The sequence below is a fragment of the Lissotriton helveticus genome, chromosome 6 (assembly GCF_964261635.1).
Source record: "Lissotriton helveticus chromosome 6, aLisHel1.1, whole genome shotgun sequence".
In the NCBI taxonomy this organism is placed as follows: Eukaryota; Metazoa; Chordata; class Amphibia; order Caudata; family Salamandridae; genus Lissotriton; species Lissotriton helveticus.
The window spans coordinates 950,818,173-950,842,298 of record NC_136067.1 but is presented as its reverse complement, the minus strand read 5'-3'; the positions used below and the strand labels follow the sequence as shown (position 1 = coordinate 950,842,298).

Below are 24,126 nucleotides of genomic sequence, written 5' to 3'. Positions count from 1 at the left end.
AATACATCTTTATGGATTGGACTTTGAATTCTTGTCTCGTAAAGGTTTTCCTAACTGCCCGAGGGGTAGTCTTACGAAGACTTACTAGATCTTACGAAGTCTCAGATAGCCCGGGTCCTGTGAATCAACCCTCTAAATGTGAAATTAGAGCATCATGGCTGCCCTCCAGTCACGTACAGGTCGGACATCTGCCACACCATTTATTGTCAAGAATGTCACTGAGTGGGGACATACCAGAGAAAGACATGTTAATGAGAAGTGGGGCATGCTTAGTCTCCCAAAATCAGGAAACTCCACAGAATTCCTCAACTTTCGCCAACTACACATGCATTGTGGATACTCCCTGTGCAAAAATGCCCAAATTGGATGCAACCCAGCAACAACAAAAATACACATAGAATCAGCATCCCTTTTACTACTCACCTGAAACTCCATTAAATCATTCCTCAGCTATATGCACATTTATAAAACAACTAGATAAATATTGTATTCTACGAAAACATGAAAACGTTGACTAAAGCACTGGCACCTTAACATGCAAAAGTAACCTTATCTACAGAACATCACCAAGGACATTCAATATTTTTTTGAAATATCCAGATGAAAGAAAAGCCTTGTTAATAGCAACCAAAAAAAAAAACTACTAAAGCTGCTCTGCGCCTTAGTTCTAAATGAGAAAAACAATGTTTTCCTAACACCACAATTACCATACCAAACCAGCTCAACACCTGCTATATTCTAGGAGAAACACGATTTGCATCAACTAACACTTACAAAACATATATAATGAAATGTTGACGGAGGATATACCAATAGAAAATGCGGCTTTTTTAAACAACCAGAGTTATGAGAGCCTAGGGTTTCACCCATTGGCAGAGGTGCCACCCATGGAAAGGCATATTAGGCTGCAATAATAAACCTTTCGTTTTCTCATAGTCTGTTTGAAGTGGGAGTTTTACTGGTGGTCTCCCCACCGTAAAAATCAAAAATGAAATTAAGAAGAATACATACTTGAAATAAGTATTTAAAATGTGTATTTTCTTAAATAAATAAATATTTTTCACTAGAAAAAAACAAACTTTAAAGTGACATAGTTGGGTGAAAATTTCAGTTTAAGAATAGCATTTTAAACTTTAGAAAAACACTAATTCACTAGTTAGGATTATTTCAAGTAACTACAATTTGTAGCCCTGCGGTGCAAAGTGTTGTCATCAATGATCTTGTTTCAGATGTTGTCTTGGTGATCAATAATGTGATAGAATAGGTCATGAGTAATGTTTAAGTAGGGTCAGCAGTGCAGTCAGGGGAAAAAAGCCCCCTTGGCCAATCAGATTGCTCTATTTGAGGTTGCGTGCTCAAAGGACTCCTCCAAGTGTCCCAAGAACAAACCGTCCAGATATGCATTAATTTTCAACCTTAATTTCTTTTAAAAATACTGCATGGACTTCCAACAAATCACAAAAGCAGTTTGTTAGCAGGATCCCAGTCAGACCGGTCAAACAGCACAGCACAATGCAAAATGTGGGGTAACCATAAAAGCAGATCCTACTTGCATACACTGTATTGCTGTTCAAAGTTTTCGATGGAAATTGCATGGGTAAATCGCGTTTGGGGACCCTCCCTTTTTTCTCAGCCCCTCCAATTGACGGATTACCCAAAACATTTTAGAAGAAGGAACGGAGGTGGATGAACTTTTTTGGGAAAGTTTTGTCAGATGGCACCAAAGTTTTTAGCAAACCAAAAAAACGCTCTGCCAATAGTAACTAGGCCCTCACCATAACACAACAGGGGTGACTGCCACTGTATAACTAATATATATATTCCGGTCTCTGCAAATAGCCAGTCACTTGCGCCATCAGGCGTATGTGCTAATTAGCGGGAAGTGCAGCTCCTGTTCATATATCACAGAAATCAAGTTGCAAATTCATAGAAACTCAATGGCACTCAGTAGTTGTGACTAAATGGTCATTTATGGGAATAGGTATTGTGTTTCAGCATATAACCTTGGTCGAACAGTACTGAGCCCTATTTCCATTGAATAAAACACTTGTGCATGAAAACAGAGAGACTCTACAACTGAACAGTGTTGGACTTGGCCCTTCTGGCTGGTTCACCCCTAAACTTTGTTTTCTTGTAATGGTGACCTGGTGATGGTGATTTTTGGTTTCTGCGCACTTTCACTGTGTCCCAGTGGAAAGTGCGTGCACACTCTGAGTGCATGTGGTGAGATAGGCCTGCCCTCCCATAGGAATGCATGGGGAATGTATGTGTCCCTGGTAGTTCCTGATGCGTGGGATGTGCAGGCTTGAGTCTGGTATGTGCGGACTCGTGTGATTGAATGCTGCGCAATGATGCGTGCAGCATGTTTGTGTCTAATATGGAAGTGCCACTTCTAGAAGTGTGCCTGTCTGTGCTGTGAATGTACTGGCATGTGATTGGCTGGAGCTGGCTGGGGTGCCAGGCTCCATGAGTCATGATGGGTCTGCCCGGTGGGGAGTGTTGGGATTAGCATGCTGATGGCTGGGGAGGAGTGCACCTGGGTCCTGAATAGGGCTGGGCTTTCCCCACACAATGCTGGCTCCGCCCCCTGTGGTGCGACTGATGACCCTAGCCCTGCCAGTGAATAGAGTGAGGGGCTGAGCACATCAAGGGTGCTCCCAGACCAGCTGCGACTGGTTCTTCCCCCACCCTGCACAAAGACAAAGGTTTCACGGTATAAAAAGGGGCTGTGTCCCCTTACAATTTGTTCCGTTCCTGATCCTACTGAGGGGGGCTGCTGCTGGGCGCCAGGAGGAACCGCCACTTGAGACTGCCTTCCTGCCTGGAGGGCCCAGTGAGCAGGCCCCTGGCCCAGCCTTGCCCCCCCCTACCGTGCTCTGCTGAGGGACCTTTTGCTGGACTTGTTGTTCCTCTAGCGTCTGGAAGCGCTTTATTTTGCCTCAAAGCGCCTGGGAGCGCTTTACTTATCACGAGCGCCTGGAAGCCTTTATTTGCTCTCGTAGCGCCTAGGGGCGCTTTATGGTCCGTGAGCGCGTGCATCCCCACAGCCGGTGCCCACCCGGCATTGCCCCGCTCATTGCCGCATTTTGCCTTGCCAGTATCGCCGCCGCCGCCCGGCCGGAAGTCAGACCGGCCGGGGGCGGGGCGTTCGGACACCTGGAAGCCCAGGCGGGAGCCTACCCCGCCCAGGGACGTGAGGACGAGAGGAGCAGAGCTGCCGGTGCTTGCAGGGCTCCCGTGAGGAGGGGAGAGCCCCGCACCGAGGAGAGAGCCCAGCAGAGAAGAGTCCGCCGCCTGTAGAGAGCCTCGCCCTGCTCCCAGAGCCCACCCGCCGCCTTTAGCAGTATCCGGCCCCCAGGAGCGGGACCGGGCGACCAGGAGGGCGCTGCCCTCACCGAAGAGCCGTGCAGAGGAGAGCCGCCCCAGGAACAGCAGCCACACAAGCCCGGTGAGTGCACCAAGCTCTCCCGTGACGAGGGGGCACATCAGGGCATAGAATCGTTGCCCGCACCCATGAAGGGCGTCACCGAGTGTTTAGAGCCTGCGAGGCTCGGGCGCATTGGATTCAGCTGCCCAGCACTTAGTGGGCTGCTGCCTCATGTAGGCTTGGCGCATTTCTTCTTGGCTGCCTACAGCCTGCCCCTGACTTTGGGACACAGGGCGTCCTAGCCCTAGAGAGGCCAGTTGGCCAAGGGACTGCCACAGGTGGTGGCTCATGCGAGTTCTGCGTACTTGTTCCTGCACCTCTGAATGTGTTGTTGATGCATCATGTGTTTTCCTTCCCTACACCTCTGAATGTTTATGCATCATGTGTAATGTGTCTATACCCCTACATGTATTGTGATACTTAGGTGGTTGTTCTTGCTAGTACAGGTATTGCTAGTGAGGTCCTGGTTGCGTGACATTCTCCTAAGGTGGTTAGGGTTGCGTGGTGGTTCTTACCTGTTACCAGTAGTTACTGGTTGTGTGCTAAAGTGATTATTATTCTATGATCTACAACGTGCTATTTCTAACAGTATTTCTAGTTCTAAAAGTGCATATTCCTGACAGTGGTCCATGTGGCCCCGTCTTGTACATATCCCCTGTAAATTCTGCCCGTGCCTGTTGGCACATTGTAAAGTGTGTGTTTTTATCTAATGTGTTTTGGTATAATACAAAGGCTAGTTTTATATATAACCTTGTGTGGAGTTTCCTTTGTGGTGGGCCTTGGGCGTTGTTGCTGGGGGTGCGTGCGCAAACACTTAACTCACATTGCCTCCGAATTTAGCCTTACTGCTCGTGCTACGTTACCAAGGGGGTGAGCAGGGGTTATCTTGGCGTGTAACTCCCTTGCCCTGACGTGGAAGTGGTGGTCTCCGACTGACTTTGGCGCAAGCCCTGGCCAGCCAGGGATCCCATTTCTAACAAAAAGTCATATAGCTTATAACGCCACATTCATCTGATGCTGTAGTCCAGAAATCAGAATGGAATTAAGTAATTGTGCTATTATGCGATAGTCCCAGATTAAAGATCGTAATGGAAAAGACAGAGGATCCCCAGAAGAAGCTGGCAACTCATTAAATTGGGGAAACAATTGTGCATCAACTTTAGTTGGGTGCCCGGTTTCCCTCTAAGAGGAACAAACCAACAATATCCCAACTGGTATTATTACAAAGGCGATTAAACATGTATGCAAAAAGCATTACGTGAACAGAAACAAGGAGACACAATTCGTTTTGAAATGTGCGCATGGCATCGTATAATTAAAGAAAACTAGGAAATACAGTTGTAGCAGCACTGTAATGTCAATGAATAACAAAACAACCCGAATTGGACTTGGTGCTCGGCATGTGCAAGTGACACAAAAGGTGGCGACGCAAGTGACAATTGTGATCAGCATGAACATCGCAAGGTGTAAAATTGTATAATTATATACAGTGAAACAAGAGAACAATGTGGCTCCAGATGAATTACAATGTGAAAGTTTTCAATTTGGAGGAATAAGTTGGATGAGCCACACTGCGGAATGCGCCATGTATTGCGCTGAATAGTCGATGATCCCAAACAAAGAGGATCGAAACAAGTCCAATTCGGGTTGTTTTGTTATTCATTGACATACAGTACTGCTACAACTGTATTTCCTACTTTTCTTTAATTATACGATGCCATGCGCACGTTTCAAAACGAATTGAGTCTCCTTGTTTCTGTTCACGTAATGCTTTTCGCATACATGTTTAATCGCCTTTATAATAATACCAGTTGGGATTTTGTTTGTTTATTCTAATTATCTACCCCAATCCCGACGTGGTAGATGGGTCATACTCCTGTAATATTTTACACGGTTTCCCTCTAAGGCACACCCCTATTTTTGGGAGGTAAGAATCAACAAAGAATCAATTTCAGAATATGTTTTAATATAGTATTAATACATACTTGTTCCATGGTTCGTTGCCATGTCAATCAACTGCTGTTTCAACTGGCTCTCCAGCCTGTGGATTGACAAAAAAATGCTGCTTGAGAATCTCAGAATGGTCAACCAATCAACAGTCCTCTCCCCGTTCATGCAGAAGTCTGCCTCAAATGATCATTCATAGTGTTTGTTTCATACATGTTGCTACAACATTTAGTACACATACAAAGAACTGTGTTCTTGGCAATTTTATTAATAGTGAGTTGGACTGATTCACAATGGCATGTAAGGCATTTAAGAGTACGTAAAAAAAAAAGTATTCCAGTAGTACTATTTCCCATATGTCTAAATGCTTTTATGAATCAGCCTCATTGCATTTTGTACAAAGGGAAATTGCCATTTTTTTAAAACATTTTTAAACAATAGGTTACCTTTTATTTTTGGGTCTTTGCAACATTTACGTTTATCAGTTACCAAACTAAGACTAGTATTTCCCAAAAATATTTTTAGGTTACATTGTGATGCTGTATACAAAGTGAGGAAGCATACAGTTAGATGACAATGACTGATACAGTTTTTAAAATGGCATCGGCTCAGTTTTTTTTTTTTTTTTAAATGATCACCTATATTTAAAGAGACAGTCATTTAACAGGGACTTTCTTAGTCACGATTGACCACACAAGGGTATTATATCAACCCACAAGTGACTAGTACACTGAAGATATAAGCTCTTACATACGAGAACATAGCTGATTTTCTGGGATTGTAATATACAGGTTTTTTTCTAAACTCATCATCTGGATAGAATATGCCTTGTTGTAATTAGATGCACTCTTAACAGTGCTGGGACCAATCTGAACTATCCAAATAATAATAATTTTAGGTATCTGCCCTACTATCTTTCTTAATCCAGATTTAAAAAGATGTTTGGTAACTATAACAAATTACTCAATATTTAGAAAGTAATACTTCTGGACTAATTAAGTACTTATTAACAACAAGGTGGGGCAGAAGGGGTATGTTTGATTTAATTGTCACAATTATTTTCTCAGAATTTTTTATGGAACACTAACATCAACACACATTTTTAAGAAGATTCAGGCAGTCTTGCCGATCTTTGTCCTTTTGGATGTAATGAAATCCAAGATTTTCTTCTGATTGCTTATTGATCATAAAAGCCAAACTTTTGACCCGCTGTGTATGGAAATTCATTTTAAAAACACTTGAATCACTTATATTAGAAGAAACCTTATTAAATGGAGCAACAGTTTGATAATTGATTGAATGGTGCACAGTTTAGCCTGTGTCCAGAAGGGAACATTGATTTTGTTCTTTATTCTTTGTAAACTGGATTCGAATGCAATTAGTTTTTTTACGTTATCTTACAGAGACTGCAACTTCAAAAAATAAATCTAGATTGTATCAATAATATTTTTTTGCACTGGAGAAATGACAAATGTTAATAGGAAAACCAGTGCTGGCATTAGTTGATCTCATCAGTTCTATTGATGATCACAATATTCGAAATAAATGAACAATGAATGATCAATAGCAAGAGTTTGTTAAATTATACTGCGAGATTAATAATTTGGTCAAATTATTTGTTTTTGGTGCCTTCTATATTTGATGTAGATTTACTTTTATTGAACAGCGTGGGAGGGGGGAAGCAAATGACTCAATAAATCCACCTCTCCAAGTTTTTGCTTAGCTATATCATATCAGATGGGGAAAAAACATAAATCACATTTCAATAATGTAAACAATATTGCATCTAAAATAAATAGACACATCTTCCCTTTACTTATCCATATAATGCATTCATTTTTTGGTAGCCTTCTCTTGGTATGCCAGTATGCTGCATTGCTGAATTGCTCTGCAGTTACCATTGCTCACCGGTTTCCAAGGCAGATTAAAAAATTGATCTGCACCATGGTTCTTCACTCTGTATCCTCCCCCCTCCCCTCATGGCTCCGAGTCATGGTTCTATGGAGCTTACAGAGGCAGATACACAAGAATTTCTAGAACTTGGTATCACTGTAGCCTTTATTTAAATTTCTAGAAAATGTAATGTTGGGGGTTGGAGGCAAACCCTGAATAACTGGAGTTTGGAATTCACAGTTTGTTTCAGATTTTAGATTTAAAACCTAATGTTATGCCCTACGCCAGGAGAGCATGGAAAATAGAACTTGCTCTCTAGACTTTCTCAGCGCGACGCAACACTGCATACCTGGTTGACAGCAAAAACTGTGGTTATCAGAGAGGTGTGAAGGCAGTGTATCTTGCAAAAGAGAAACACACTGCACTGCAGTTGCCTTTCTTCTGGACTCGGTCAGTATCTTGTGTGCTAATCTGGGTGGAGGACCTCTCCTGACAAGTGGTCAAGTGACAGCCCTTTCATATTATCTCTTATCAAGGTTTGGAATTTCTAACATAAATTATGTGCATCAAGGTGTATTCCCAGACATAACCTGAGGATCACAAGGTAAATGGACGTCAATTCAGACTTCACAGTTTCGAATATATGTCTGTGTTTACTCTTATTGGACTTTGATATCGTGATAACTCAATACTTATCCGAGACTATGTCTCATTAGGTGTTATATGTATGTCATTATGTGACTGATTTGACACTTTACAGCTCTTGGAATGATAAAGTCGGACACCATCTGTGTCAATGACAGACATGACAATGATTCTGCATAAATTAAGGAAAATGGTAACTTCCTTTACCTAAAAGTGAGAAAATGGTGACTCCCATTACCGAAGATGGAGTTGGGCCTATTGAAAAGGAGTAAGACCTTGGGGGCTTTACGTCAGATTAAGAAAGAATGAGGGATTGAGGAGAACAGAGGGTGATAGATGAGAAGGAAGGAGACAGACGGGAGAAAAAAAATTGGAGACTGATATAAGGGAAAGGGAGGAGAAAAGGGAGTAGGAGGGGAAATGGAACAGAAACTGGACAGGAAGGAATGAAGGAGGGTAGAGAAAAGAAAAGGCAGTGGATGGAAGAGATGAGTGCGACTAGAAGATGGAGGGAAAAATTAATTGGGAAGGAAAGCAGGGAGAAGAGGGTTGGGCAGGGAAGGAATGAGGAGAAGAATGTGAAGTAGTACAGTACAGAAAGACGGAATTAAATATACATATAGGGCTCGTAGAAAGGAAGGATGAGAAGAAGAAAAGAAAGTTTCAGCTGGGAATCGGATAGAGAGGAAAGAGAGAGATACGAAAAATATTGGAAGAGTAGAGAAATGGCCTGGGAGTATTTAAAAAAGATAAGTGAATAGAGTGAAAATGTGGAGGCTAAAGAAAGGAAGAGAAGAAGAGGGATAATACAATTTTAGGTTTCTGCTTCTGGCGCTGTGAGCAAGCAGAATGGTATGCCTGGTTTGGGGCGGGCAGTTCGGTTAGGAGTGGCTTGCCCAATGTTATGGGCCCTGACTTATTGTTTGGCCCTCTGGGGCCGACCAAACCAGTCATGCGCACTCTTTATTTTCTCTATGAAGGCTGCCTGCTGCGTGCTTGCTGCCTACATAGAGAAAATGGCCTCCTTACAGGCGCCCGGCTGTGCACCGTCCGCACCAATCACAACCATTGCAGCGTTGTAATTGGCTTAGGGGAGGGGAGGGGAGGGGAGGGAGGATGTCTGCATCCTGTTCCAGGATAACAGTAAAACAGCAGGAAAACGTGGGCGTGGGATCCGGCCAGGGTCAGAGGCAGCGCATGACCCAGTAAGTGAAGTACTTAATTTTAAAAAAATTTTTAAATCCCCCCGTGCAAACCCCCGCGCGAACCCCCCATACCCGCTCCACCCCACCCACGAATCATGCGAGCCGCGACTGGTTTCTGAAATTTTACGAGTATGTTTTTAGATTTATTAAAAGTGTAAAGGACGTCCAGAATACATGCCGAACAATATTTTAATGGAATCTTGAGTAACTTAATGTTTTGGAATCAACATGTTATCAATTAGGATTCTGAATTTTGTTGTTTGTTTTTGCTCAAACCCTGGTTGGAATAAAAAGCCGTTGCGGATGCAAAAATGAGTGCATAGTTGTTAGAGTGATAAGAGCTTTTCGATGGCTTTTGGGAATTTCTATCATAGGTAATATTCAGTTCTCAGAGCACTTGCCTTAAAATGACACAGGACATATGGCCGGCCCCCGTTATTTTCGGAACCGTTTTTTTGTCAAGCAGCACTCTGTAATGACATGTATTCTGGTTGCAACAACAATGTGCAAGTCTGAAGACAAACAATCCCTTCCATTGCACATTTCTGGTGCTGCAAATAAATAGTACTTTAGTGCAGACCTTTGACAGCATCATAATCTGCAGAATCCACCAAAAAAGTGTTATTATGTAATTGATTACGGCATTAAAGAGATTAATGTGACATCTTAAACAACAGAGGTTCGAGAAGGGCGTTTGTAATTGAATACAGCTCATTTGCTAACCTTTCCACTAATAGAAATTCATATAGTCACCTCAAATGTCTCCACCTCTAGTAAAGAAAAGGCCCTATATCCAATCAATCAATCAGGACATTTGTTAAGCACGCTACATACCCGTGAGGGTCTCAAGGCGCTGGGGGCTGCTACTGATCGAAGAGCCAGGTCTTGAGAAGTCGTCTCAAGGCAAGGCGGTCTTTGGTCTGTCGTAGGTTGGTGGGGAGGGTGTTCCAGGTCTTGGCGGTGAGGTGGGAGAAGGATCTGCCGCCGGCGGTTGTTCTTAGGATGCGTGGCACTGTGGCGAGGGCGTGGTCAGCGGAGCTTGCGGGTAGGGGCGTAGAAGCTGAGTCGTTTGTTGAAGTACGCTGGGCCGGCGTTGTGGAGGGCCTTGTGTGCATGGATGAGGAGCTTGAAGGTCCAAAGGCAACTTCCCTGCTCTAGTCCCCGATATAAAATAACTTGGCTTCATCATTAACCAGAATTTCAACCTGAATTAACCCTTCGCTTAAACACTACATGTGCCTCCTGCCAGCTTTATCTACTCAAAAAACAGAAACAACCAATCCTGCACTTAGACTTGGGAATCACAGCACTGCCAATTTGTTCTTGCACATCCAGATAGGCAAAACCCAGTGCTGAAACTGTCCCAAAACTTTCACCGCTCAGTACTACATTCTATGCTGCTGCCAGTGTCACTGGATCCACGAAATGTGAACATCACTATTTCCATTTTAGGACAAGTTCACTGGTTCTCCCTCGAAGCAAGAATAGAGTAAATATCACGTGTGGAGTGGGTGTGGCTAACCGCCGAACATGGCTATGCATCTGAGCTGAGCTCCGGGCCGGGCCTCGCATCCTGTCGACAATCCGGTTATTGCGAGGCCACCCAGAGCACTAAACTGATCGCCCAACACATGCAACCCAAGGTCGAGTGACCTGGGAAGAAAAACATTGGATTGTGGTGCGAATACAGACATTTACCAAAGCGACGACACCACTGCAGGGAACGAGGTCTGTTGCGGCCTGTCAGCGCCCGCTGGGATCACACCAAAAAGAGGACTCCGAGGTGAAGCTCGATACGCCGCCCTGCTGCCGAGGTGATCTGGGGGCCCTCTGATGCCAACACGACAGGCTGCGTTTGTGGCGAAGAGACGCTGCAATAACTGGCATTAAACTGAAGGACCTCTTTTGAGCGAGGGGCTGAGGCCTGCTAGGTCCGGGCCGCCGATACGGAGCTGAATGGGACCGTGACTCATGGGGGCCCGTGACTTGCACCGGACTGGGGCTATAGTTACGGCGGCAGCAGTGCAGCCTACCCATAAAGCAAGTAAGAAGGATTATGGTGAAGGTGCCTGTAAACGAGGGGGTGCAGCAGGTGCTCCCGGCGACTAGAACTGCAGTCCGGGTGACCAGTTGAAAAAACTGGATCCATTCCACCCACTGTAAAAAGGTGCCATCAACCCTGGTGGAGCCCGCTGCACTCACCGACCATCGAGACATCCTGGCACAGAGAGAGGCCAAGCCATATCACCTGAAGGACCGGAGGAAGTCTTCCCGAACCACACGATCCCTGGTACATCTCGATATCAGCTGCGGCCCCGGAGAGAAACTGCATTGATGAAAAAGACTGGTTGAGCAACCGTCCTGGGTTAGTGAAAGGCTAAGCGAGAGGGGGGAGGGGTCTTTTCCCTAGTGACACCCGTCTAAACTCTCAGTGAAGAAACCAACAGCTGCCAAGGACTTTAGAGCTCCATCTGCTTTGTTGTTCCAACATCGAGATAAATATGCCTATGGAGAAGACATCGACTGCTGCGAAAGTTTGTGACAGAAAGGCCATGTTTATTGTTGGGCTCACTTCTGTTGTCATCATCATTGCTACGAGAGCTTGTGTTGAAGAGGAAGTGGCTCCTGTTCGACAAGCGCTGAATGCCACTACGCCAGCCCCCATTAAGCACCATTATTTCTCCCTTCCCTATCATGAGCAGCAGCATAGAGAATGTCCTACCTCAATGACACGTTCATTCAGATGTTACACCACACCCATAATGCTACAAATGTCACCAACTGTTGGGTGTGTGGAATGATGCCAGCTCATCAGAGAAAGGGAGAAACACCTTTCATTGTTCTGCCGTTTTCGCACAATGGCTCTCGTCAGGCTTGGTTTGCATTGCTGTGGGCTTCTGAAGTTGCTAATATCACCTACTCTGATGTAGGGAGACTGAATTTCCAGCTAAATAAAGTTTGTTACCCTTATGAGGAAGGAGATCCACAGGTAAAAGGAACTGTATGGGAAATGGATGAGTATCGCCGAGTAAACTCCTCCATGTGCTATGTTTTCCCAAACACCCGAACAGACAAGGGAAATGGACCTCCTCTTATAGCTGTTACTAGAGCCCGAGCAAACTTGTGTGTGAACAGTTTTGGAAACATTCCTGTGGGGAAAAGTGATTGTACCCTGGTACTGAACATTACTGGGGTGAATAACAGTAGCTTTATGTCATCCCACAATACTTTCTTCATCTGCAGGAGTAAAGGATACTACCATCTACCCATTGGATGGTCAGGAACTTGCTATGTGTCCTTTTTGTTGCCACCTGTGTTTTTGGCTCCTACATCCTATCGCAAGGACTATAGACTGTTTAATGACATTTCCAAGAACCAATATAACAGGACAATAAATCACGATGAGGTGGAGCAGACTGACACTGCACTGCAGCAATATGTTGACTGGAATTTGGGATTGTTCTTCTTTGTTGGTGCTGCCTTGAATAGCAGGAAAATTAAATGCTTAACACATGTCGTAGAGGCTGTGACCAACCAGACAGCTATGGCACTTGGAAAAATCACAGAAGAACTGCAAATTGCAAGGATTGTAGCACTCCAAAATAGAATGGTCCTCGATGTTGTGTTAGCTAATCACGGTGGTGCATGTCGCATCATCGGGAGCAGTTGCTATGTTTATATCCCTGATCACGCCCCTTCAGTTTTTAATGCAATCTCTAAACTGCATAAAATCGCTGCTGAAATTCACCCTGATACTGGAACATGGACTTTAACCGGTTGGCTACGGACACTATTTGTTACCTGGAGCTGGAAACTATGGACGTTCCTCTGTATTTTCTTTGCAATCCTACTATTATGTTGCTTATGTCTACAATGTGGCCCAATGCTTTGTTCCCTCTGTTTCACTGCTTGTACACCTACCAAACGAATAATTAAGAATGTAAGCACCGAGAGGAGGAGCTTCGCGGGCATCCATGATGGTCGCGTGAGCACAGAGCTCCCCGGACCCGCGCCGCCCTTCACGGATATCCGGACTACATCCTGATTTTAAGGACGGGCTTTTGTTCGTACATCCTTGCTGATCTACTTACCCTTTGAAAAATTTAATTCGGACGCTGGGGTCCACTTTTACATCGCCTCTACTTTTTGCGGCCCACCCCGAAGCAGACAATTGCTTGGCAGGCCTCGATTGCTTGGCAGGCCGGGGAGTAGTTGAACAACAACGGCTGAGCGGGTCTCCATCTGGCCGACCCCCTCCTGACTTTCGGTTTCATTTTCTACTCCCGGCTCGGATTGACGGAGGTGCAGCCCTGATCCTCCTTCGGCTGGCCTGGTGTCTCTCTGCTGTTTTGTGCTGACCCTATTGAGCGCCCAAAATCTGGCTTTCTTGGTGCCACGTCGGTTCTGGTCTTGTTGTCTGTCGGACCACTCCACGACCGGCCATTTTTACCAGGTCGCGCGGACCCCCTTCAGGGTCCCTTCTCCAATATGGCCACCGGACCTGCTCCCGAGAAGCGCAAGACCAAAGCACCTCTTTGTGGTGGCCAAACCCAGACGAATATTATGGATCACTATTCGCAGATTAAGGGGTCCCCTGGTGCCTCTGGTCACACTTCAGATGATCCCAAGACTGTCTCTTCAGCGTCTTCGGACGTATCCTTGCAGGACGTCATGGGCGCCATTACCAGCATGCAGGCCTCCATGGGACAGCAGTACGAGGCCCTTGCCTCTAAGATCGACACTGTGGCCGTCGACATCACGCTGATTAGAGCAGATCTGGCGAAGACCAACGAGAGGGTCAAGTCATTGGATTTGAAGACTTCTAGTCTTACTACGGATGTCACGGAGGCCCTGACTGAGATTGGCAATCTACGTTCCTCTCATGACCTGATGGCTCGTCGTATCGAGGACTACGAAAATAGGGCCCGTCGCAATAACATACGCCTTATTGGTGTCCCGGAGAATCCCGAGAAGCTTGCGGTTGACCTTTTGGTGGAGGATCTGGTTACGAATTATCTAGCTCCCGCCGGACTTAGCAAATTCTTTGCTGTTGAACGCGCTCATCGAGTCCCTGGTGGGAAGGCGAAGTCGGGTGCCCCCCCCCCCCCCCCCGAGGCCCATTATTGCCAGATTATTCCACTTCAGGGATCGGGATGCTTTTCTTCAGGCCTCACGGGATAAGGGCCCACTGAAATTTGAAAATGCCTCTGTTTCTTTTTATCCTGACTTTTCACCGCTTGTTCAGAGACAAAGACTTGGATTTCAGGGAGTGAAGAGACGATTGCGGGACTTGGGCCTCAAGTATGCCATGCTGTTCCCGACCAGGCTTCGGATTGAATACGGAGAACGTACATTTTTCTTTGATCGCGCGGACACTGTTAGTGACTGGCTTGACTCTCTGCCTAGGAGAGACGAACGTACTGGGCTCCCCGGAGGTGCCGATGGGGGCGCGGCGGAGTGAAGGTTGTATCGTGGATCCTGGCATCTGAACTTTTCTGCTTTTTCAGCTGAGTCTGGACTTTGGTTTTCTTTTAAGCCTTGATTAGCTTGGGGACGGCAGGGGGTAAATGGGGACTTTGCGTAGCTTAGTTTAGTAATGGGGCGACAGGCACACTGCAAGTTGGGGTGGCTTATTAGTCGTGCGCAGGGGTGCAGGGTGGGGGGTGTAACATGTTTAAGTTGGGGGGTGGTGGGGGGTTGTGTATGTGTTTTTTTCTACTCACGAGGCATCGTATTGTTTTCTTCCTTTGCACTGATCATTGGGTTCTGTGTGGGTACTGCTCTGCCTACTTCATGGGGGGTGGCGAGTTGAGACTGCTATCCTGGAATGTCAATGGGCTGGGTGACAGAATTAAGCGAGGGATTGTTTTGCGATTCCTTAGGCGTCATTCTCCCGATATTGTCCTCCTACAGGAGACGCATCTAATAGGTAATGCCTGTCAGGCCATGAACAGGCGCGGATATCGGTTGGTGGCCCATGCACGGTTTACTTCTGGTTCCAGGGGGGGCTGGTATTCTTATCCGGTCCTCTCTCCCTTTTGAAGTTGATGAAGTAAGGCTTGATGACAGGGGGCGCTACGCGGCGCTCACTGGTAGATGGGAGGGGAAGACATTGTCCATACTCTCAGTTTATGTCCCCCCTAGCCTGCAGTCCTTGACCTACGCTGATCTCTGCAGGGTCCTTTTGGAACTTCCTGAGGGCCTTCTGATTATGGGTGGAGATTGTAATTCGGTTGTCTCTGGCACCTCTGATCGTCATCCCCCTAGGGATTTGCCCAGGGCTCAAATGTGGTTGAGTGATTTGCTTGAGACTTTTGGGCTGGTGGACGGCTGGAGACTACTGCACCCCTCGCAACTACAGTACACCTTCCATTCTGTGGAACATGGTAGTCTCTCGAGATTGGATTACTTCTTAATGCCAGCGGTCCAATCCTCCTCCATTAGAGAGATTCGCCAGCTTCCTAGGGGTATTTCCAATCACTCCCCTTTGTGGCTTCGTTATGAGGTCGGGATGGGTAATGAGGGAAGGGTCGCCCCTATTAACCCCTGGTATTTCCGCAATCCTAAAACCCGCTCTGAACTTGTGAAAGCTATTGAACATTATTTTGACGAAAATGTGGGGTCTGTTTCTTCTGCTGTTTCACTGTGGGAGGCTTTCAAGACAGTTGTACGTGGGCAGTCCCTATCCTTGATTGCCGCCGCTAAGAAGGCCGCAAACGTGGAGATTGTGCGATTGGAATCTGAGATAACCGCACTTGAGGACGATCTCCGGATGGGCGTCTCCAGTGTAAAGTTACATGCCCTTGCATTGAAACAAGCTGATTACAGGGCTCTCGTGACTGATGCGGCGAGAATGATGTATAGGGAGCAGCAGGGCAGGCTGTTGATGTGGGAGACAAGGCGGGTAAATTGCTTGCGTGGTTGGACAAGAAAGAGAGAGGGAATCGTGTTGTTCCGGTGATTGAATGGCCTGATGGAGAGCGGGTCACTGACCCAGTTGGGATCGTTCAGTGTTTCGCGGACCACTTTAGGACTGTGTTCACCTCGGTTTGTGGTAGGGATGAGGAGGACTCCCGTATGCTGCTGCGTGATATCGCTTTGCCTTGCCTTTCTGAAGCTGACCTCATTGATGCTCCGCTCAGAGTGGACGAAGTCGCTGTGGCTATTCGTTCCCTCCGTTCCGGTAAGGCAATGGGCCCCAATGGTTTGCCCATTGAATTGTACAAGCTGCGACCCGACAAAATGGCGCCCTACCTCAGGGACATGTTCCTTGAGGCTTTGGAGTCTGGTTCCCTCCCCTCGGACCAACGACTCGCTACTATCATAGTCATTTATAAGGAGGGTAAGCCGCGGGATTGTTGTACTTCGTACAGACCCATTTCTCTGCTCAATGCCGAACCCAAAATTTTGGCTAAATTGTTGGCTAATCGCTTAATAACTGTGATCGGGGACTTGATTCATCCAGATCAATCCGGTTTTATCCCACACCGCAATACTGCTCTGAATATTCGCAGACTCCATGGAGTTCTCGCAAGGGCCGGGACGCTCACTGAGCCGGCCATTTTGGCTTCCCTTGACGCTACCACGGCCTTCGACACTATCGAGTGGCCCTATCTTTGGGCGGCCCTTTCGAAGTTTGGGTTTGGGCCGGGATTCTTCGCCTGGGTGAAACTTCTCTATGAGATACCCCTGGCTCAGGTGGTAGTTAATGGGAAAGTGTCTTGCGTTTTTACGCTTGGGCGTGGTACCCGGCAGGGCTGTCCGCTGTCTCCACTGCTTTTTGCTCTCGCTCTGGAACCTCTGGCGGAGTGGCTCCGTTGGGAGCCTTCTATGCGGGTTATCCGATGGACTCCCGACTTTGAGGATCGAGTCTCGCTATATGCGGATGACATCCTCCTCTATCTCACCTCCCCTAGGAAGTTCCTGAATGTACTTTTTGATGTTCTGACCTCCTTCGGAAAGAACTCGGGTCTCATTATTAATTGGGCTAAATCCTGCGTCTACGTTTTGGCAGGAGATCTCCCTCCACTGCCTCGTAGATTTCCGATTCAAGTAACTGAGACCGGTTTTCAGTACCTGGGGATTTACGTTTCTTTGGACCCCTCTAGGCGATATGAGCGTAATCTGGATGTTGCTCGCTGGCGTAGGTTGCCACTATCGCCCCTCGGCAGAGCGGCGCTTTTTAAAATGATGTCTCTGCCTCGATTTTTATACGCACTTCAGAATTCCTTTGATCCGATTGCCTCGGGCTACTTTCGTGAAGTGGAGAGCCTGCAGAGACAACTGGTCTGGGATGGGCGTGCCCGTATCGCTCTTTCTAAACTCACGCTTCCGTGGTATGATGGCGGTATTGCCCTCCTGGACATCAGGCGTTATTACTGGGCATCTCAGCTGAGCGCGATTAACCATGCGACCTACGCACCAGGCATTACCCCGGCTTTCTCCATGGATAAATTTCTTTTGCCAGGGGGGACCTTTAACAGAGCGTTGTACTCCGGAGGACTCCATGGAACACTGACTGGTCCCACTAAAATTGCTGTGAGGGTGTGGCGGGATGCGAATGCGGCCTTGGGTTGGTGTGGCAGATTTACTCGGGCCACCCCTTTGTATGATTCGGAATGTTTGGGACATCTGTGGAGAACGAAAGGCTTCGATAAATGGGATATGATTGGTATAAGTAAGGTGGGTGATTTGTGGTCGAAAGGTACCGCCAAGTCCTTCGACATGTTGAAAGTGGAGTACAAGCTTGGTGACACGGAATTCTTCAGGTATGCTCAGGTACGTCACTCTCTCTTATCTGTGTTTACTGCGGGTGATGATATTCCTGAGTCCTCCCCCCTGGAGGACCGTATTTTGGATGATCACGTGCCCGACAGCACGATTTCATTGATTTACAAAAAACTTATCAATAATAGAGCTGACTTACTGTTGCGCCTCAGGGCCTCGTGGAGCGCTGACGGACTAGAACTGGATGACGAGGACTGGCAATCTGCTTTGTCCTCGCCTAAGGAAGTTGCTATTCCTGCTCGCCTGAGGTTCGTCCAGCTTAAGATACTTCATCGAGTGTATGTTACCGGGCCATATCTGGTTCGAATGGGCTATTCCTTGGATGGGTTGTGTAAGCGTGGCTGTGGAATGTCGGGCACCTTCCTCCACATATTGTGGGAATGCCCGGAGGTGGTTGAGTTTTGGTCCCGAATACATGTTGTGATGGAGTGTTACAGGTGTGTCGTTGCTGCCCGAGGCCAGGCGTTGTCTGCTGAATGTTTGGGAGCCCAATGACTACAGCTCTGCACAGATTGTCTGGGAGACCCTTGGAAATATGGTCGCGAAAAGAGACATTGCTCAGCTTTGGGGTTCTCACAGACCGCCCACCTTATCCAGGTGGAAGGAGAACATGGACTGGTGCATGTTCCGGGAGAAGACTGTGTACCTTTCCCGGGGCCGGCCCAAGAAATGGGGTAGGATCTGGTCCCAATGGAATGCTTATCGTGGTAATATATGTACTCCCCCACAGGCGGTGAACCCTGATGTTTCTGCGTCCCCCTAATTGGCATCCAGTTTTCATTTATTGCTAATGTTTTTGTTTGTTTCCTTGTCCACCCCAACTGCCCCACGCTAACTGATTGCAATTCGTTTATCTACATCTGGAGCTCTGCCCGCATTGACTCGCGATTATGTAACACTGTACTTTTTGCCTTGTAAGTTTTGTTTTATTCTTTTGTATGTTTGTTTTATTAAAAAAAAAAAAAAAAAAAAAAGAATGTAAGCACCCAATATGTATTAGACCAAGAAGTTAATCAACTTGTGCAAATAGACATACAAGATGTTTTCCTTGTTCCTTCTAAGTCATAGATGTCTGTCGAAACTTGAGCTGAAGCCATTTTGTTTTAGCATCCATTTTAGTTAAGCCATGTGTGTGCCATGTGCTTCCCAGTTTCTTCTCTATTTCGCCTGAGTCATCATCTATAATTAGCGCCTGCAGCACTGAGCCGGAGTACTGCGCATGCTCAGAGAGGCATTGCTTGCTAGGATGCACCTGTCATGTATTTAACTGTCAAGCTATTTTAACTGATGTCAGCAGCATTATAGCTCCCCCCATTTTGTTGGCTAAGCCTTTCTCATGTATCCTTGTATGTGAAAATCTATTTGTGTGTACACTTGAACTGCCTCTTTTTGAACCTCCATGCTTACACTGCACTTACTACAGTATATAAAGTCCATGGTTTCTGTACTTCATGTGCTACCTCATACATTGCCTAAGAGTTCTGTATTGATGTAGTTCCACTCATGAGTCCTAATAAACTACTTTCTTGATATTACAGCTTCCATGCCAATCTCTACTTTGTCAGTCTAAAGGACCAGTGCTCAAAAGGGCGAACCCCTGCACCAGGTGGTCTCCTAAGAAGGCTCACCCCCATAAATAAAGGTAGACAAGAATATTAAAAGATCAAGAATTTTTTGTTGCAGTTTAAAAAAAATGAACATTGACCAAGGTAGATTTAGTTAAATTTCGGTATTCGGAGATTTGCTACATAGAACCTGGCACTTTCATTCATAGATTGAGTTATCTTAAAAATATATATGCGGGCATTGGACTGGGTTGTTAATATTTATTTCACAGCTTTGTGTAAAACAATTAGCAATGTTTATTCCAAAACACAATACAGACAGGATCAAATAAGGGTGCTTTCTGGTTCCAGAAAGTCTACCAGTTTCTGGTAGACTGGAATGTGTCGATGGCTTGGAATGATTTTGTGCACATTGGCAAGGCAATTGGGTTTATAAGTTTGCAGCTTTGTTTGTTTAATCATATAGTAATTCCCAGTATTTTAATAAAACCTGAAATGTACAGTTACACAATCAATGCACAAACAAACAAAACACACCTAGAAACCTTCTCCATATTTGCCACATTTTTCCTACAAACCAAGTACAGATCCAGGATATAAAAAAATTTAAAAAAAGAGAATCAGGGACATTTATCCCATGCAAAATAATACTGGAAATTGTTGAGAAAGGGTCCCTTGTTATTAAATAGGCTCTCTGTTTGAATTGTCCTCCATTAACAGGCATCCTTATCATCATTAGCTTCTTACCCAGCAATTTCTGAAACGGTTTGGGAAACACCAGCTTTTTCTTTGTTGGTATGGCGAGGATGGTTAAGTGTGCTATGCATCAACTCCAAACTTGCATGTTCCAGCTTCTGAAATGGTGCCAGATGTCTGTCCCTGAAAAGAACAAGCACATGATTATAAAGACTGACCAACATCAAACAAAGAAATAAAAACAAATTGCCAACACATACTGCTATCCTGCGGAAAAATAAATTAATTGAAACGTATGTGACACATACATGGAAAGAAAATACCAGCGAGTGAATGGGGCATAGTTGTCAATATTACAGTAACTTGACTGAAATCAAATAAAAATGCGTACACCTATCAAAATGAACCAGGACAGTTGATTTACTAATTGGAGATAGAGACTCAAGAGTATTGGGTGAGCCATAAGTGCTCTTGGAGCTGTTGTATGGTGCAGTGGCATATGCCGCTACAATTGTAAAAGTTGAAGATGGCCGCCGGGTAGGAGCTCTTGGTAAGAGCTCAGAGTGCTGGAGATCCCAATTTGGACTATATCTCCGCTAGCCCCCAGCTGCATCCCCCACCATCCTATGCAAAGCTATCACAAAGTAACTGGAGTACGAGTAACTGGATTGGAGTACGACTAACTGGATTTAAAGGAACTTTAAGCTTCTTACCAGTCTGACGGAGGACGAAGCCTGCCGATGATCCCCGTCCTGCCCGGAGGCGACACATCGCGGGAGAAGACTCTGACACATCCTCCTTCCTCATCGGACCCTGGGCCCCCCCTGGCCTGAGACGAGGGACGACGACTCGGAGGATTCCTGCCTGGATCCCGCGGCGGATGGCGGATGCACGTTGTGGCTGCCCGTGACTGCCTGCAAGAGGAGCTGGCTGGCGGTGCATCGGAGGTGTCCGACTCACCGGCGAACACTGCTGCCGGTAACGGTCTGACCATCAGAGGCGTCCGGTACGCTGCTACGGAGGCGCCGGACGATCCCGGAGGTAGGCTGGAGAGACAACACAGGGTCCAGAAGTCGAACGGAGGCGTGTTGGCGCTGCCACAGGAGCAGCTGAGTGGAGACCTGAGACGCGCGGGTTCCGGAGGAACAGCGACGCATAACAGGAGCCTGCACTGCCTGCGACGGGAGTCGAAGGTGACCGGAGGTGGGGCGCCGCCGCCCAGAGAGCAGCAGGAATGGAGCCATGAGGCGGTCGGGATAATGGGAGACAACGGAAGACGGTCCGACCAGAGCCTGCCCCGTCTGCACAGGGAACTGAGGTGACGGCAGTGTTTGCGCTACCGACGGAGGAGATGGCTGTCTCCTGAGCCCTGAGGCAGACGGAAAAACAAAATACACGCCGCGCACACACATCAACCTGCCAGAAGGCGGTGCAATAGCGGTGTGCGTCCTTTCCTTATGTCTAGAACAGATAAAGGCTTCACATTGCACCACTTCGCTGGCAACATTGTGGGTCTGGATGGGCAGAACTACAAGAAGGTATTTATCGACCGAGCACACATTTCCCTTTTTCCTTTGTTCCTTTATTCAAAATGGCAGTGGCCATAAAACAGCAGTAATAAATCGCCTCCTGCATCCAAGAGGCCCACGAGGCTCCCAGGTCTGACTCCCCCACACAAGACCAAATTACAGATAAGACTCCCTCCCAGCAAGAGAGGATCTGGGCTTGCTCAAACAGAAACTAGAATCTGAGGACTGCCGTAGCTATCTCCCCTACTTTGTCGGCCATTTTGGAGTGGTCTGACCCTCTCTCTCCTTGGTGGCCATCATGGACTGGTCTCTCACAATATATGACCATACCCTAAGAACTGGCCTCCTTAGGCTAATCTCAAGTACAGAGTGTATGCCGTTTATTGCAGTATTATACCTCTACGTGTACTTAATGCACTGACTGATACCTCATTTATTTCTGGCTGCTCACTGGGGTCATTTTTGACTCATGCTGCTTTTGGTTGCACATGTATTCGGTATATATACTTTGGCCCGGTATATCATTAATATTATACTTCCATGTGTATATTATACCCTTCGCACTTTCAATCTAGTATTGCACCGTTAACTACCTCATATTTCTATAACTCCATATCTCTTCACTCTGCACACCTGTATCTTGTTCTAGTGTATCACTAGTATTACACCTCTAGACTGTTCACTGTTATAAGCTGTACCCTTTTTTTCCCTCTATTTCTGTACTGCACCGACTGCTACCTCATACTTTTATTATTACTATTACTATTTTTATGCTTATTTTATTTTTATTTCCCTATATATCTTTCTGTCTCTTTACTTTGTTGTAAGTTGAAGCCATTCCACTCTTCTCCTTGGACTGCACCAATTACCACCTCCTATATTCTGATATTGTTGTATTTTGAGTCTGATTTTGACTATTGTATTTAGATTTTGATTTTGACTATGTTTATATCGACTGCTCAATAGTATCACGTTTGGCTCCATGTAACGTACTGTTTGCATCTGTTCTCTGTTTTCTTTTGCACACGGGTACCACTTTAGTTCATCCTCGCCATCCTAACATGGATCCCATCGGCGAGCACACATATAGAATAAACTACCCACCCACACTCACCAAAAAAGCCGCTAAACGCTATAAACACAACTTCCTGAGATCTCACCCTGAAACACCCTTTGCCGACACCTACTTCTCACCGGTCAATGGATCCCTGAACACCGACATCATCTTCCACACCACACGCAGAGCTCAATGGAGAAAAACGTTCCACACCTTACTCACAGTCTCCACCGCCAGAAAATCCGCTCATGGCCTAACTCTCTCCATCACACCTTCACTACTCTTCCCAGGTAGAGCCACCATTACTATTTACAATAACGGGATGGTCCTATCTCAAGCCACAGACAGGAACTTGGAACTACTAGACAACCTGTTCCCCACTTTCAAAGATCACCTCTCCAACCCGCGGTCCGACATTCACATTTCCCTCAGTTCCACCCCTCCTGCCCTCACCCCTGACCCCATAGCTCCCACCACACACAACACTTCTAACCTAGCACAGCTCCAGGCAGCCGCTACACACTCTGCATTCAGTGACACACCTACCACCCCAGACTTCTCAGCTCCCACCCATAACACCTCTCTCCCAGTTCAGCAGCAGGTAACAATCACTCACGCCTCAAACACAGACACAGTTCCTTCCAACTCTCACAACACTTGCACCCCCACCCCTCCTTCCGGACCTAGGACCTCCACACATACCATTAACATGCCTCTCTCCCAGAACATCACAGCCAACATTAACACAGCTAACCTAGTTTCACACCAAAATGACACGCACAAAGACAAATCCCACCCTCTATCCCCCCCATACTCAGCCCCCACCCCCCTCTAACTACGCAGAACACACCTCTTCTCTTATTTTAACTCCCCCCTCACAACAGGACCACCCCCAATACCATCTCCCCACCCACTCTCAGCCCCCATTATCCTTCCTGCATCCCCAGCTCCACTAACATACACCCATCCTCCACTTTGATCTCTAACATACACCCATCCTCCACTTTGATCTCTCCGCCTACCAACAACGCCCACACTCACGACCACACTCATACCACCAACCTCCTACCTACCTCATCCACACCCAACACGCCCATACACTCTCCGCCTCCTGATACCATCTCGTACACTAACATAACGGAGTCCTACACCAACATCAGCCCACTACACCGCCTGCACGACAACTCTTTGGTCAGTCAGCCACCCTCGACCTCCACCCCCACCTCCATCACTCACCCCACATTGGACTTGATTATGGCCACCCTCATCCAGATCAAAGGAGACATACACAGCATCAAAGATCTACTCTCCACACACCCCATACACCCCTCACTCACCTCCACCTCCACCCCAAAGACGTCCCCTACCCTACCGG

The 24,126-nt window shown here is 46.5% G+C and overlaps 1 protein-coding gene across 4 annotated transcripts in view; it reads right to left on the bottom strand.

Annotated features, from left to right (window-relative positions):
* LOC144761610 (centromere protein H-like) overlaps positions 1-24,126 on the bottom strand; it is a 308,640-nt gene that overhangs the window by 245,663 nt on the left and 38,851 nt on the right. For all 4 annotated transcript variants that reach the window (XM_078646907.1, XM_078646910.1, XM_078646911.1 and 1 more), the window contains exons 2-3: positions 20,217-20,348; positions 5,413-5,468 (exon numbers count right to left, since the gene is read on the bottom strand). In XM_078646907.1, the coding sequence (XP_078503033.1) occupies positions 5,413-5,468; positions 20,217-20,348 (188 nt within the window). The remainder of the gene's footprint in view (positions 1-5,412; positions 5,469-20,216; positions 20,349-24,126) is intronic.